Source organism: Mytilus trossulus, chromosome 7 (assembly GCF_036588685.1).
Source record: "Mytilus trossulus isolate FHL-02 chromosome 7, PNRI_Mtr1.1.1.hap1, whole genome shotgun sequence".
In the NCBI taxonomy this organism is placed as follows: domain Eukaryota; kingdom Metazoa; phylum Mollusca; class Bivalvia; order Mytilida; family Mytilidae; genus Mytilus; species Mytilus trossulus.
The window spans coordinates 64,655,320-64,669,678 of NC_086379.1; the positions used below are offsets into that span (position 1 = coordinate 64,655,320).

Genomic DNA, 14,359 nt, shown 5'->3' on the forward strand with positions numbered 1-14,359 from the left:
ACTGAGTCCTTATAAGTTTGAAAACTGAATTCATGCAGAAAAAAAAGGCAAAATCTTGATACCCGACAAAGGTCTTCCTCCTAAAACCATAAGAAAAATCGCTTATTATGCTTGAATGGAAACTATATTTGTAATAACAAAGGAAGTTTTTGGATATCCATAATTATTTTTGATATTTTCTGAGAATTCAGTACACGTAGACTGACTACTTTGATGACAACAGTTTCTCATATTTGCTGAGTGGACAGTATCTTTTGTTTTGAAATTATTACAGTGAGCAGGAAATTAATGTCCCATGATATCAGTCCACTGTGTATAAGTCACTTTAGTTATATTAGTGAAGAAGTCATGTGTTAAACTATTGCATGTAAACTTACTACTTTATTTGTTGTATAGTATACCATGAAGAATTAACGGAAATGAAGCTGATGACAAGTTGATGAATTATTTAAATATTTTTCTTGATTTAAATGCTACAACTGAATAAAATTTATTAATGGTCCAGCTATTATTAGGTGAGGTTTTCATACTTTAAGTTAACATTTGAAATTGACCGATCATTGATTTGGAATGAGAAATCAATAGTAATCACTATTTATTACGGCTTATTTTGGTGCAGACTTTTGTTATTGATCATCAAATTTTCACGATTGAACATTTTACAATAGTTTAATTATAGATCAGTTTCAGGTACTGTACATTGATTGTAGTATTATGAAGTTTCTGGGTTGTTAAAGCTTAAGTATTTGTATCTGTATTGTTGTATTATGATGTTTCTTGGTTGATAATTCTATGGAATTTTCATATCCAACAGGGGCGTATTGTCAAAAGTATAATTTTGTTAACAGTTGAAATGTTTTTATTACAACAAGTTGATTATAGAGTTTTTTACATGTTTTATTGGTTTCCAATGAATTTTTGATTGTCATATTTTTAAGTTTGAATGATAACTTTTAAGATTTCAGGGTTATTCTAAACGATAGCTCATATTAACAGGAACAATGAACAGAAATACCCAGTATATCCTTGTTGATTTCCTACATTTGATAGTGTATGCTTCATCAGTAAAGTTACTTCAAGGGGTACATATGCCGTGTAAACCCTTTATGCTGAATAATCAGACCTTCTTCGGAAGACTTAGGGTACCTTCATTGAAAGTTTTTATATTTTTTTGTGAGGACTTTAATTTTAGGCATCTTGGTAGTCACATTAAATATTTACTCTGAGTCAAACAAAGTCAAAAACAGGTCAGTGTCATTTCTTTACACCAGTTCTCTTAATGCAATTAAGTTGTGGTGTTGAATTAGACTTTTTGAGGAGTCAACCCTCACCCTTTAATCTCTACAGCTATCATATGTGAAATAAATGTTTCATAGAATAGTATTGGTGACTGAATTATATAATGCCCTATCGTTTGACTCATATTAGAAGGTTTTGTGGAAAAGGGTCAAGGCAGATCAGGAACTAAAATTCTGAAATTGTCATCCAAGAATGCAATATTGTTTTTAACAAGTTACAATTTGAGCTTCTATTTAGAGTTGCCGGCAATTTAACTAGCTGTAATGAGCTTATTTAGTTCAAAAAGTTGAGTTTTTTGAAAGGTTAAATTATTTTAGGATTATGTAACTTGTATAAGAAATGAATCTGTATTACGAAGAAATTGAAATGGGCTGATAGGAAATATTTACATATCTCTATTGGTAGCATCAGTATTAAAGCCAACACCTAAACGATTTATTTATGTATATATATTCCTATATATGACATCACTTTTATAAAAATTTAAATTATATATGATAACTGGTGTAGAAATGGTTATTTAATGGGAAATTCTGCAAAGCTTGTACCAAAATTTGCAACCTTGTAACAAGATCGAGTTACCAGTGGGCGGTTTTCAATTAAAAGTCATTTTACAAATCTTTTGAGATTGTTGAGATTGTGCTGTATTGTGTATTCTGTACATGAAATTATTTTCTTCCCAAAGCTTTTTCTCCCATAATACCATTGAAATGAGTTATTATATTACACAATATTTTGACATTGCAGGAAAATTATAATTTAATGAGTTTTCGACATAGGTAATTTTGTATTTTATACTCCTTTCATATTTGTATTTTTTCTATGTAGTGTTGTCATTTTGAGAACTTCTTGTCAGAACCTTTGTTATTTATTTTTGATGTTAACAAAATTAAACTAATTTCATGCAGGTCTTTATGCTGTGGTAGATCTTAAGTGTTGAATTTTGCTGTATAAAATATATGAGATAATTTCTCATGTTGATGAAACCATATACTAATGTTAAATTTATTACTCTCAGATTAAATATCTTGATAATCTTTCTATATAGGAATGAAAATATCTGCCTCCACTCCACATAACCTTTTTTCCGCTAATGGCAGTTCTATATTTACCACTTATCATTTTGTTCCACCCCTTTTACAGAATTTTCCCATTGAATTTAATATAAACAGAGGTGGATTTAGGGGGGGGCAGTGTTATATAGTTGCTTATATAGGGATTCACTGAAGCCTGAAGGGATTGGGCCCCCTCTTAGGCAGCCAGTGGGCCCCACTTATGAAAATTTCTGGATCCGCCACTGATAAATATAAGGGATGTGTTATGATTGCCAATAGATGCTGTTCATTAGAGACGAATTAAGGTGTGTCAGCAACTATGGATCACCTTATGCCATGGCCTTCTTAAATGAGCAAAAAACAAACCAAATTCCCCAAGGTGAAACAATTAAAACAAAAATACTACCAGTCTGATTTATTACATAACAGTAAATGACAAAAACAAATGTGTCAAACAGCAACCACCAACAACCACAAATGGCTAAATGTTCTATTCTTTCTTCCTCTGATATGCATGAAATATTTGCCACTGGACTTTCAATGAATAAAAGTTAAATTAGGAATATAAGTATAAAAAGAAGGTCTGAGGATTAACCATGAGTAAGACTTTAAGTGTCTGTGTTCAACCAGAATTCAAAAGAAACCCATGTATTTTTAACTGATCAAAAACAGGATTTTAAATTAACAAATTTAATTACACATGAAGAATTGCACACACACACAGTAAGTCTACTTATTGACCTAATATCTATACATATACGATTTACATTCATTACATTCAAACAAGTTCTACGCATTTCATTCTAAATATAGAAATAAAAATCACATGTTGGGTGGACTCCTTAATATTTATGTCACTACTTTAGAAATTATGAGTAATGAGAGGTTATCAGTGTTATAACACCTAGGACAGTTTTTAAAACACAGTTTTTCACATTTCTGACATATATACCTGTATTTAATTTCTTCTAAAGAAAGGTCGTATGTTTATAAATGTGTCTTGTATTACTAATGACCAACATGATTCTTTAAACATTAAACACAAAACATTAACTTTTTGGAGGTTTATTTTTTTATTTTGAACTGGATTGCTTGAAGCTTATACCCTGACAATTAGTAGTATTAAATAGTTCTGTTAAAAAAATGACATGACAAATTTGCAAGTTTACAAATTAGGGACACATTTGTAAATATTCAGTTCATGTTGTCCTTAGAATACTTGAAATTTATTTATGCAATAGGGAGTAGGGGTGGGAATTTTGGAATTTTATTTTATCTTTTAAATCATTATGATTCCCTCTTGTTTAAAAAACAAATAAAAACACTTTTTTTGAACCATAAAAATTGATACAATTTTCTACACCAAACAAATGAGATGAACTTAGTCTTAGAATAATAATCTATATAAATCAGTATATTAACACTACCACTTAAATGTTCGGCTGGCTGTTTATACATGTAGTTAAATTAACTTATAGAAGACTTTTACCATATTATGTGCAAGCCATTTAATTTATCATGTTATGTGCAGGCCTTTTATCATATTATGTGCAGGCCTTTTACCATAGTATGTGCAGGCCTTTTACCATATTATGTGCAGGCTTTTTACCATATTATGTGCAGGCCTTTTACCATATTATGTGCAGGCCTTTTACCATATTATGTGCAGGCTTTTTACCATATTATAGACACCTTTTACCATATTATTTGCAGGCCTTTTACCATAGTATGTGCAGAACTTTTACAATATTATAGGCAGGCCTTATACCATATGATAGGCAGGCACATAGAAGTGCATCATCCATGCCAAAAAAGTACAAAATCATTATTTTGATTAATACACTTCCCTTTTTAGCTCACCTGGCCCGAAGGGCCAAGTGAGCTTTTCTCATCACTTGGCGTCGTCCGGCGTCGTTAACTTTTACAAAAATCTTCTCCTCTGAAACTGCTGGGCCAAATTAATCCAAACTTGGCCATACCCATCATTGGGGTATCTTGTTTAAAAATTGTGTGGTGTGACCCCGCTAACCAACCAAGATGGCCGCCAAGGCTAAAAATAGAACATAGGGGTAAAATGCAGTTTTTGGCTTATAACTCAAAAACCAAAGCATTTAGAGCAAATCTGATCTGATGTAAAAATGTTCATCAGGTCAAGATCTATCTGCCCTGAAATTTTCAGATGAATCAGACAACCTGTTGTTGGGTTGCTGCCCCTGAATTGGTAATTTTAGGGAAATTTTGCTGTTTTTGGTTATTATCTTGAATATTATTATAGATAGAGATAAACTGTTAACAACAATAATGTGCAGCAAAGTAAGATCTACAAATAAGTCAACATAATCAAAGTGGTCAGTTGACCCCTTTAAGAGTTATTGCCCTTTATAGTCAATTTTTAACCATTTTTCGTAAATCTTAGTAATCTTTTACAAAAATCTTCTTCTCTGAAACTACCAGGCCAAATTTAAACAAACTTGGCCTCAATCATCATTGGGGTATATAGTTTAAAAAATGTGTGGCGTGACCCGGCCAACCAACCAAGATGGCTGCCATGGCTAAAAATAGAACATAGGGGTAAAATGCAGTTTTTGGCTTATAACTCAAAAACCAAAGCATTTAGAGCAAATCTAACAGGGAGTTAAATTGTTTATCAGGTCAAGATCTATCTGCCATGAAATTTTCAGATGGATCGGACAAACCACTGTTTGTTTGATGCCCCTGAATTAGTCATTTTTAGGAAATTTCGCCGTTTTTAGTTATTATCTTGAATATTATTATAGATAGAGATAAACTGTAAAGAGCAACAATGTACAGCAAAGTAAGACTTAAAAATAAGTCAACATGACCTAAATGGTCAATTGACCCCATAAGGAGTTATTGCCCTTTAAAGTCAATTTTTAACAATTTTCATAAAATTTGTAAATTTTAATTAACATTTTCGACTGAAACTCTTAGGCCAAGTTCAATATAGATAGAATGTTTGTAAGCAGCAAGAATGTTCAGTAAAGTAAGATGTACAAACACATCACCATCATCAAAACACAATTTTGTCATGAATTCAAATGCGTCCTTTGTTTAATATTCACATAGACCAAGGTGAGCGACACAGGCTCTTTGGAGCCTCTAGTTTACAACAGTTGTTGACCAATTACCCAGGCTCTAGTTTGTTGATGCCCAATAATTAAATTTTGGTTCTATTTGACTATTATTATTATTTTTTTCTCTTCCTCAGATAATCAGGTAAAGGTGCTGTCAAAATGGAGGTAGCAGAACAAAATGGTGGTGACCCTGAAAGAGGGGTGGAGGATATGATCAACCTCAGGTATGTATTTAGTGTAATATGGGGAAGGGAAGGGAAATAAAACAAAATGGTGGTGACTCTAAAAGAGGGGTGGAGGATATGATCAACTTCAGGTATGTGTTAAGTGTAATGTGGGGTAGGAGAGGGAATCAAACAAAATGGTGGTGACTCTAAAAGAGGGGTGGAGGATATGATCAACCTCAGGTATGTATTTAGTGTAATATGGGGAAGGGAAGGGAAATAAAACAAAATGGTGGTGACTCTAAAAGAGGGGTGCTGGATATGATCAACCTCAGGTATGTGTTAATAAAATTGAGAATGGAAATGGGGAATGTGTCAAAGAGACACAACCCGACAGCAGAAGGTCACCAATAGGTCTTCAATGCAGCAAGAAATTCCCGCACCCAGCTAGCCTCTAAATAAATATATATACTAGTTCAGTGGTAATGAATGACATATTAAACTTCAAATCATACACAAATAAGGTGGTTCAAGTAGTTGAAATTCTAAATCATTAACCAGTCAACACTGAGGTTGTGAGTTTGAATCAAGCACAAATCAGTTGAACTCGACTCTAATCTTAATTGACTAGTATTGACAGTTTTCTACCAAAGGTTAGTGGTTCTCCCTGGACACTCTGGCTTCCTCATCCAATAAAAATTGACAGCCACCAAAATAGCACAATAGTGTTGAAAGTGGCGTTAAACACCAATCGATCAATCAATCAAATTGTCTCGGTAAACATCATATGATAATGCAATTGACTTCAACCACACAGTATCTGGAAAATAAACATGTAACTCAAATATGACTTAAAGACAAAATATAGTCTGAGTGACTATTTTTCCAAGAAGATTAGTGTACTCTTTCATCCTCACACTAAATAATATGATAGTAGGTATTTTGCTGAGAAAAAGGTACGTAAGTCAATGAAGCATGAAAAAATAAAAGTCAAAGTGACGATTTTGATCTAGGAAGATGCTTTATTCCCAGCAGTTCAGAATCTCCTAAAGTACCCGAGAACTAAACACTTATGAAAAACTCAATCATGTTTAAAACTATCAAAGCCACTGAATCTAAACTAATGTCCATACACAGGTTTTATCCATGGTCCTGATAGAGGAATAGAATGTCATCAAACTGATATTGCATTTTATTTTGAAACCAACACTTTAAAGAATGTCTCGAAACTTTCAACGGTTGTCTCAAAACTTTCAACGGTAATAGACTAGTGCAGGGGTTTGAAAAGGCTCATGTCCAGTTTTGATAGACTGGTGCAGATGTTTATGAATAATAAATGTGAAGTTCAGTTTTTGAACGGAGTTTATATTGACATTCCAAAAATAGTTTCACAACTATAAATAAAGTTTAAGAAAAGTCATATTAACTTAGTATCCCTTTATAAAAGAAATAAAATCCAGAAGCATTGTGTGTCACTTCTTCTAGGTTTATAATTTGGCTTTGTATGACACTTAAAAATACTACAGAACCTAATGTATTGTAAAATCCTTGGAAAAAATAAAAATAGTCCCACCCAGATTGGCTCTCTAATTGTAGAATTGATTGATTGCATAAGATGATATAAATCTGGTGTAATATGAAGGAATTTAAGTGACACAAAAGAATAGTGGATTATATCATTCTGGCATAATAGAAAGAAAAAAAACCCAACAAAACCCCATAAAGTCGTGATATTAATTTGGATTTACTTTAGAATTAAACACATGGTTTTTGTCAGCGCAGGTCTTCGTAAACTTTGTGTTATGTAATTGAACTTATCTTTTATTTGATCAGAGTGCAGTAATATGCATGTAAGGGTTGTATACATTTTACATGCATGAAATTCTTAAGTTGTTTAAATAATTCATGTTGAGAGAAGATTTTAATTGATAAGTGCTCCCAGTTATATCCACGCACAGTAAATCCTCATGTTATATAAGGCTTGATTAAGCAAACACGATATTGTATTGAGATATGATGAAGATATCTGTCTTAGCTGACTCTTATTGTGAGGATGCTTTTCATTGCTGTTAAACTCAAATTTGAGAAAGCATTTTTTGATGAAAATTTGTTAATAATATGTGACAGATGCATCTTGAAGACAAAATTTTTCTCTGACTTTCTTGTGATGAACTCAAATTTAAGGAGCCATATTTTTTATAAAAACCATAAAGTTTATAGATCTTTATAAGATGTTATATAACAGATGCATCTTAATGTCTTTAGGGTCAGTTTTATAGATAGGTATAAAGGATTGATTTTCATAAGAGACCTCACAACATAGACCATAAAGTTGATGTATAGGGCCTTATTAACATCCCGCAGAAAGAATGAGGATATAAACTTTTCAAAACTAGGATCATACTGATATGGTACCTTATATTCTATGGTTTGAAAAAAAAATTGATAAATTATATTACAGTATTGTCAAACACTTGAAACAGCCAGATGTAGTTGGAATTCAAGACTAAATATTTATTAACAAAGCTTTCCAGTATTTTCTCTTTCATTGAAGTTTTTCATTGTTTGAATGGCTACCTAATGTGTGTGAGTCACACTTTTGTCCAGTTTAATTCCAATTAAGCGGTTTGATAGTGGGGGATTAAGATAATATGATATAAGGAAGTAGGTAAATCTATAAGCTTAATATTTAACGTGGATTATATTTGAGGATTGTGGGTAGAACATTGTCCTAGTTTCACAAATGGAACAAAACTGGTCTATTATCTGTACGAGATATAAATAAAAGAAAAGCTAGGGCATACATCAATTAGACAGCAACACAACCACAAAAATCCAGAACATTTACAAGTGGTCTTCTTAAAAAAAAATTGTAAAAATATCAAAGTCTGCAAAATTTTATATCTATTTACACTAATGGCTTGTCTTTTCAAATCAGGCTACTGGTAGCTAGTTCCTTCTTGTTGTATTCTGCAGCCATTGTTAGCCTGACAATGCACATTGTTGATGCAACTTCTTGTTTTATATCATTTGGAATAGGTTCTAATCTGTTTTTATTAACGCTTTTATTGAACTATGCAAAACTTTAAAAAAACTTAATCGATGGTAAATTATAAATTTAAAAAGAGATAAAAGTCACATCACATATCAATTTGCCATTTTAAGGTTTAGAAGAGTTGTGGCTAATAAAAGTACATATGATTTAATACTACATGTATAGCTATTGGAGACATGTTGAATTTTATAGGTAGACAGATAAATTATGATGCTTTATGATAAAGCACTCACTTGTTAAAAAAAAGCATGTCTACTGATACTTATATTTTTTGGAAAAGTTTAACCTAAATCTTGGAAGCTTTGACATTCATTAAAAGGTTAGACGCTCCCATGTCCCTCAAATGATTTAATCAGTTTAAACAAACTGAATGAAATCTTATTCATTTTGTAGATTCAAATTTCATGCTAGTTTATTGAGAATGAATTATAAAAACATATATTCGGGGCAAATGAATTGATTATATTTACTCCAGTAAATAATCTAAAAAGTGTTTGCTTTAAAAAGTAAATTATAAAAACATTAGTATGTTTCACACATTTTATTGCTTTATCAAATTAATCTTATATTATCAAATTAAATATTGGCAAATAGCACTTTTTTAAGGATTTAAAAAAAATCAGCAGATTTCTCATAGCCATTAGCCAAGATTTTTAAATAATCTAATTTCTTATCAGTTTTCCTTGCAGAAATAATATTTTTCTTTATTTGAAAAGAATTTGAAACTGTGATACAAAACATTTCACTTGTAACCATGCTATATTTATCATTGGGGTTGTGGTAATAATTTTTGGAAGTTTTTGCATTGGTTGTTCCATTGTATGACATTTGTTGTGTAACAGTAGATGTTCTTACAGTAATGGTTAAGGTTTTTGATGAGTTGATTACCATAAATTTATTTGAACCCTACTTTTTTTTAGAACTGATTTTTTATGCATATCTCATTCACTTACTATACATCATTTGATCATGTTGACTAGTGGATGCATTTGTTCTTGAATGTAGGTCAGCATATAAGCAAAATTAGGTCACTTACATAATATTTTTGAATTCATGACTTCAATGAAGTTTTATGGTCAATTTGTTATTTCTATAACTCTACATAAATTGACCATGTAAATAGGGTACCTTTTTTAAATAATCACCTTTTGCATTATACTGATAATAGACAGTTTTGCTTGCTGGTGAGCATACATGTAATTTCAGGACAGCTGTTTGTTTTTGTATTGAATGTTCCAGACCTCTTTTTGGAAGCCCAATGCTTTAATATGTTATTCTCTTTGGTAGTATTGAAGTGATTTCATGCATTTATCAATATCATACAACTTAAATGTTCTTGTTAACAGATCTTTTACATAATCAACCTCTTAATAATACATAAGATCTACTCAATTTGTCTTCATAAGAAATAACAAATCGACAAAAAACATGCATGAGGTGAAACCAAGCTGGAATTATATTTTGTAATACAAGCCTGTGAAGTGCTAGATTATATTGTTCTCTAGCCTATACTTTTCATGTCGCTGTGAAAGGATCTACCAGATGGTTTATTTATTATCCCATCAACACAATTAAAAGAACTTCGAAATCCCTCCATAATCTCCATTACATTATTAAGGTCACCCTTTAAATTCATTCAGTATTACAGTAGCACACCTGAATAACTCTATACAAATAGTAGAATGCTAGAGAACTGAGGATGACAGAGGATAAATAGATACTCCATTGTTAAAATTACCTGGCCCTTTATTAATTATGTTGTTTTTGTTACTTAAGATGTATCTTTATATTTTTTGCTAAGCTGTCAGTCAAAAGTTGTCTGGTCGTCAGCATCAATTCTTGTGAGAAAATTTTAATCTGATCCGAAAGAAGGACACAAGATAATTTTTTTTTCAATACAAACAAAGAAGGAGTTCATCGAACCGTTGAAAGTTTATCCTGTATAGACCTGATGGTTTTTTTTTAAAGTAAAAACACATAAACAGAAAAGTGTTTCTCAAAACTTATTCACATGACCGTGCTTGCATAACATATAGTTGGCAGAGCACCATTGATACAATTGAGAAAATTAATTTGATTTCAAGCATGAGCTTGAACAATTCACAAGACTGTTAACTTTGAGCGATAAAAAGTATGGTATATCCTTGTCAATAAATCAGTACAATATTTCTTCACTTAAGAAAATAAACAAATATATAGTTTAATTTTCATTCATAAAAAGTTGAATCTAATGATTGTTCAAATACACAAAACTAGTTTATCTTTACTATTGGTACAAACCTTTCCTAACTTGGACTTAGTAATATTTATTTTAACGGTTTTGACACATACCGGTAACGGTAACGGGTATGGCCTGTCTAGAATATATAAATCTTTTTTTAAAGAGTCTGACATAAATTATACCTGTCAGATCTATATTATTCATTGTTGATAAAAATCTTACATTCAAATGTGAAAGTGTGAGTAGGGCATGATGCCCTATGGACACAAATTATTGCTATCTGATGTGTCAGACAATTATATGAAAGTCTTATTGGGTTGGAAGTATTCAGTCTCCGATGTTGTGATTTGTGAACTATAACTTATTATTTAAACAAAGGTTATGGGGTATCCATCCATAACACAAAATCAGTTCATGCACAGCAAAAAAAAACAACATTCAAAGCAAACAGAGCTTTTTATTGCTGTTCTTCATCTCAAAGTCACAGTGAAGCCTTCAGCATAGAGCAAAACAAACTCTTATCTCACTGCAAGTCTAGCACTGGCTTCAGCAGATTTCTTGGCAAAAATAATTTGGATAGACTTTATTAGATGTAACACCACCTACTTGGGCTGGACCATTTTATGCCCCACCTACGATAGTAGAGGAGCATCATGTTTTCTGGTATGTTCTTGTTTGTCCTCTTTCAGTTTAAAGTTTTTGGTCAAGGTAGTTTTTGATGAAGTTGAATTCCAATCAACTTCAAACTTAGTACACATGTTCCCTATGATATGATCTTTCCAATTTTAATGCCAAATTAGATTTTTGACATCAATGTATTGTCACAGTCCACTGAATATAAAAAATCATAAAAAATCATAGTGCTAGTGTGGCATTTCTGTACTGTGGACACATACTTGTTTAGTTCTTTTCCATGGCATTTTCAGTTTGTTTTCAATCTTTCAATCTGACCCTGTTAATAGGAGGCTAGAGTGTGTGTTAAGAAAAAAATTCTATATGTTTTAGAATTCTCAACTAAATACAAACTTTAAGGAATATACTCTGCATGTTAGTTTATTGAGCTATATGTTTTATTGTACCTTTACTGTAAAAGCTAATTTCATATATATTTAATTTTCATTGCAGTTTACTTGACGAAGAGGTCATTCTAAAGAATATCAAAGCCAGATATGAAAGAGAACTTATATATGTAAGTTTACAGGACAACAGGTTTGAGGAAAAATTGATTCCTTATAGCTCCTCAAGTGTCTGATATTCGAGTAAAGGGTTTAATGCACATATGTTATTGATTTCAGTTGGAACAACATTGACATATGTCTAAACCATAAATGATGGGGTTATCATCTGTCAGACAGCACCTACCAACACAAACAAACATGACCTTCACCTATAATGTGCATGAACCCATCCCATGTCAGGCTCTTAATAAGCCTTAGCCCAAGTACAGACATTTATATCATCAAAGATATGGTATTGATGTCCCAAATTTTAAAGCAGTAAAAAAATGATTACAATAAGTTGGATATTATATTTCTGTCATAAATCAACCCAACAATACAAAACCCTCTTGAAGATATTTATAGGTCAACATGTTTTCCTCAAGAAACTATGTCAAACTCTAATGACATCCCAGAATCAAGACTAGCTATAAATAAATTGAATAGAGAAACTAACAAATGTTTGCCATCAGTTACAAATTCCTTACTGGATCAAAAATACTTAAAAGAATCAAAAACATCAGACAGGGGTGGGTTATAAATTGGCACATGCACATTAAGATATGTGAATCAGAGTATTCAGCATTATAAACCCCCGCCTCTTTTTTTGCCCCACCTACAATAGAAAGGGGGCATTATGTTTTCTGGTCTGCGTCTGTTCGTCCATCTGTTCTTTCGTCCGTCTGTCCAGCTTCAGGTTAAAGTTTTTGGTCAAGGTAGTTTTTGATGAAGCTGAAGTCCAATCAATTTGAAACTTAGTACACATGTTTCTTATGTTATGATCTTTCTAATTTTAAAGCCAAATTATACATTTGACCCCATTTCATGGTCCACTGAACATAGAAAATGAAAGTGCAAGTTTCAGGTTTAAAGTTTTTGGTCAAGGTAATTTTTGATGAAGTTGAAGTCCAACTTGAAACTTAGTACACATGTTTCCCTATGGTATGATCTTTATAATTTTAATGCCAAATTATATTTTTACTCAATTTCATGGTCCATTCAACATGGAAAATGATAGTGTGAGTGGGGCATCCATGTACTTTGGACACATTCTTGTTTAAACTGTTTATAGTGTTGATGTCTAACCTGAAATAAGTAAAATTTATATAATGAAGACAGGTACACTTTCGGTTCCGATAAACCAAGATTTAAATAGAAATTAAGGAGAAAAGAATTGCCTTAATTTAGAAACAATAGTTTGTACAGGAGATTGATAACTTTTCTCTTTACCCTTCTGTGTATACAGAGACAAAAATGTCTGACAAACAAGACGACTTCTGTGTGTGTTACTACAAACATTTATATACAATTTGGATGATGTTTTTATGTTTTAAGTTTGCATTGACAGTAATTACAGTTTTCTACAACAAATGTTCCTGTACTTTCACAACGATAATAGGATGTAGTTAGGTACTGGTAAATACAAGTTAATGTTATAGAACATTTATCTTGAAGATTTACATGGTACATATTTGAGGAATTTGTGAGAAATTTTACATCTTTTATGAGATTTTACAGCTGTATCTTTACAAATAGAGAAATGTGTTTTTAAAAAAACTGTCTCTTTCTTGATACATTTATACATGTAAACAGAAAAATACAGACTTATTACTTATACGTAAGCAGTAAAGAAACATTATTTTGTAGTTTTGTTTCTGGTATAAAAAAAATAATACATTTAATTCTATTACTAGTTTTCAAATAAGTAGAAATCTTGTATTGCAGAGTAAAATGAAAGTAAAAATTTCATCCAAACTTATCTTTTCAGACATTTACTGGGAGTATCCTGGTTTCAGTCAACCCTTATAAGATGTTTAATATCTATGGGCTTGATATGGTCAAGAAATATGAAGGCAGAGCTCTTGGAAATTTACCACCGTAAGTCTACTTAGGAATCAAAAGATCTTTCTTTAATGTATTTTAAGCTATTGAGGGACCTGATAAACCTCAGGGTTTCTAAATGATGGACCAAGGTCTGTGAGGAAAATTTGATTTTTAATTTCAAAAGTCCAGGACCTCCCATTCTTTACATGGATGCTTTATAAGGACTGTCAACATTCTTACACGGGGCTTTTCACTTAAAAATTCAAATGGTCCTAGACCTTTTATTATAAAAACAAATTTGAACTATTTGATCTACTGTCAACACTTGTCCTTATTTGTATGTTATTACTTGTGGTTAGTAAGGACTTTAAAAAGGTTTTTTTTTGTTTTTTTTTAAATAAGCAGGATTCTTACAATGTTCAAATGGAG

The 14,359-nt window shown here is 31.6% G+C and overlaps 1 protein-coding gene across 3 annotated transcripts in view; it reads left to right on the forward strand.

Moving 5' to 3' along the window:
* LOC134725572 (unconventional myosin-XV-like) overlaps positions 1-14,359 on the forward strand; it is a 132,001-nt gene that overhangs the window by 25,939 nt on the left and 91,703 nt on the right. For 2 of the 3 annotated variants that reach the window (XM_063589505.1, XM_063589504.1), the window contains 3 exons: positions 5,584-5,673; positions 12,015-12,078; positions 13,875-13,984. In XM_063589505.1, coding sequence (XP_063445575.1) covers positions 5,609-5,673; positions 12,015-12,078; positions 13,875-13,984 — 239 coding nt within the window. In that variant the 5' untranslated portion in view covers positions 5,584-5,608. Of the gene's footprint in view, positions 1-5,583; positions 5,674-5,936; positions 5,949-12,014; positions 12,079-13,874; positions 13,985-14,359 lie in introns of those variants that run through there. The other variant, XM_063589506.1, reaches the window with a different exon arrangement.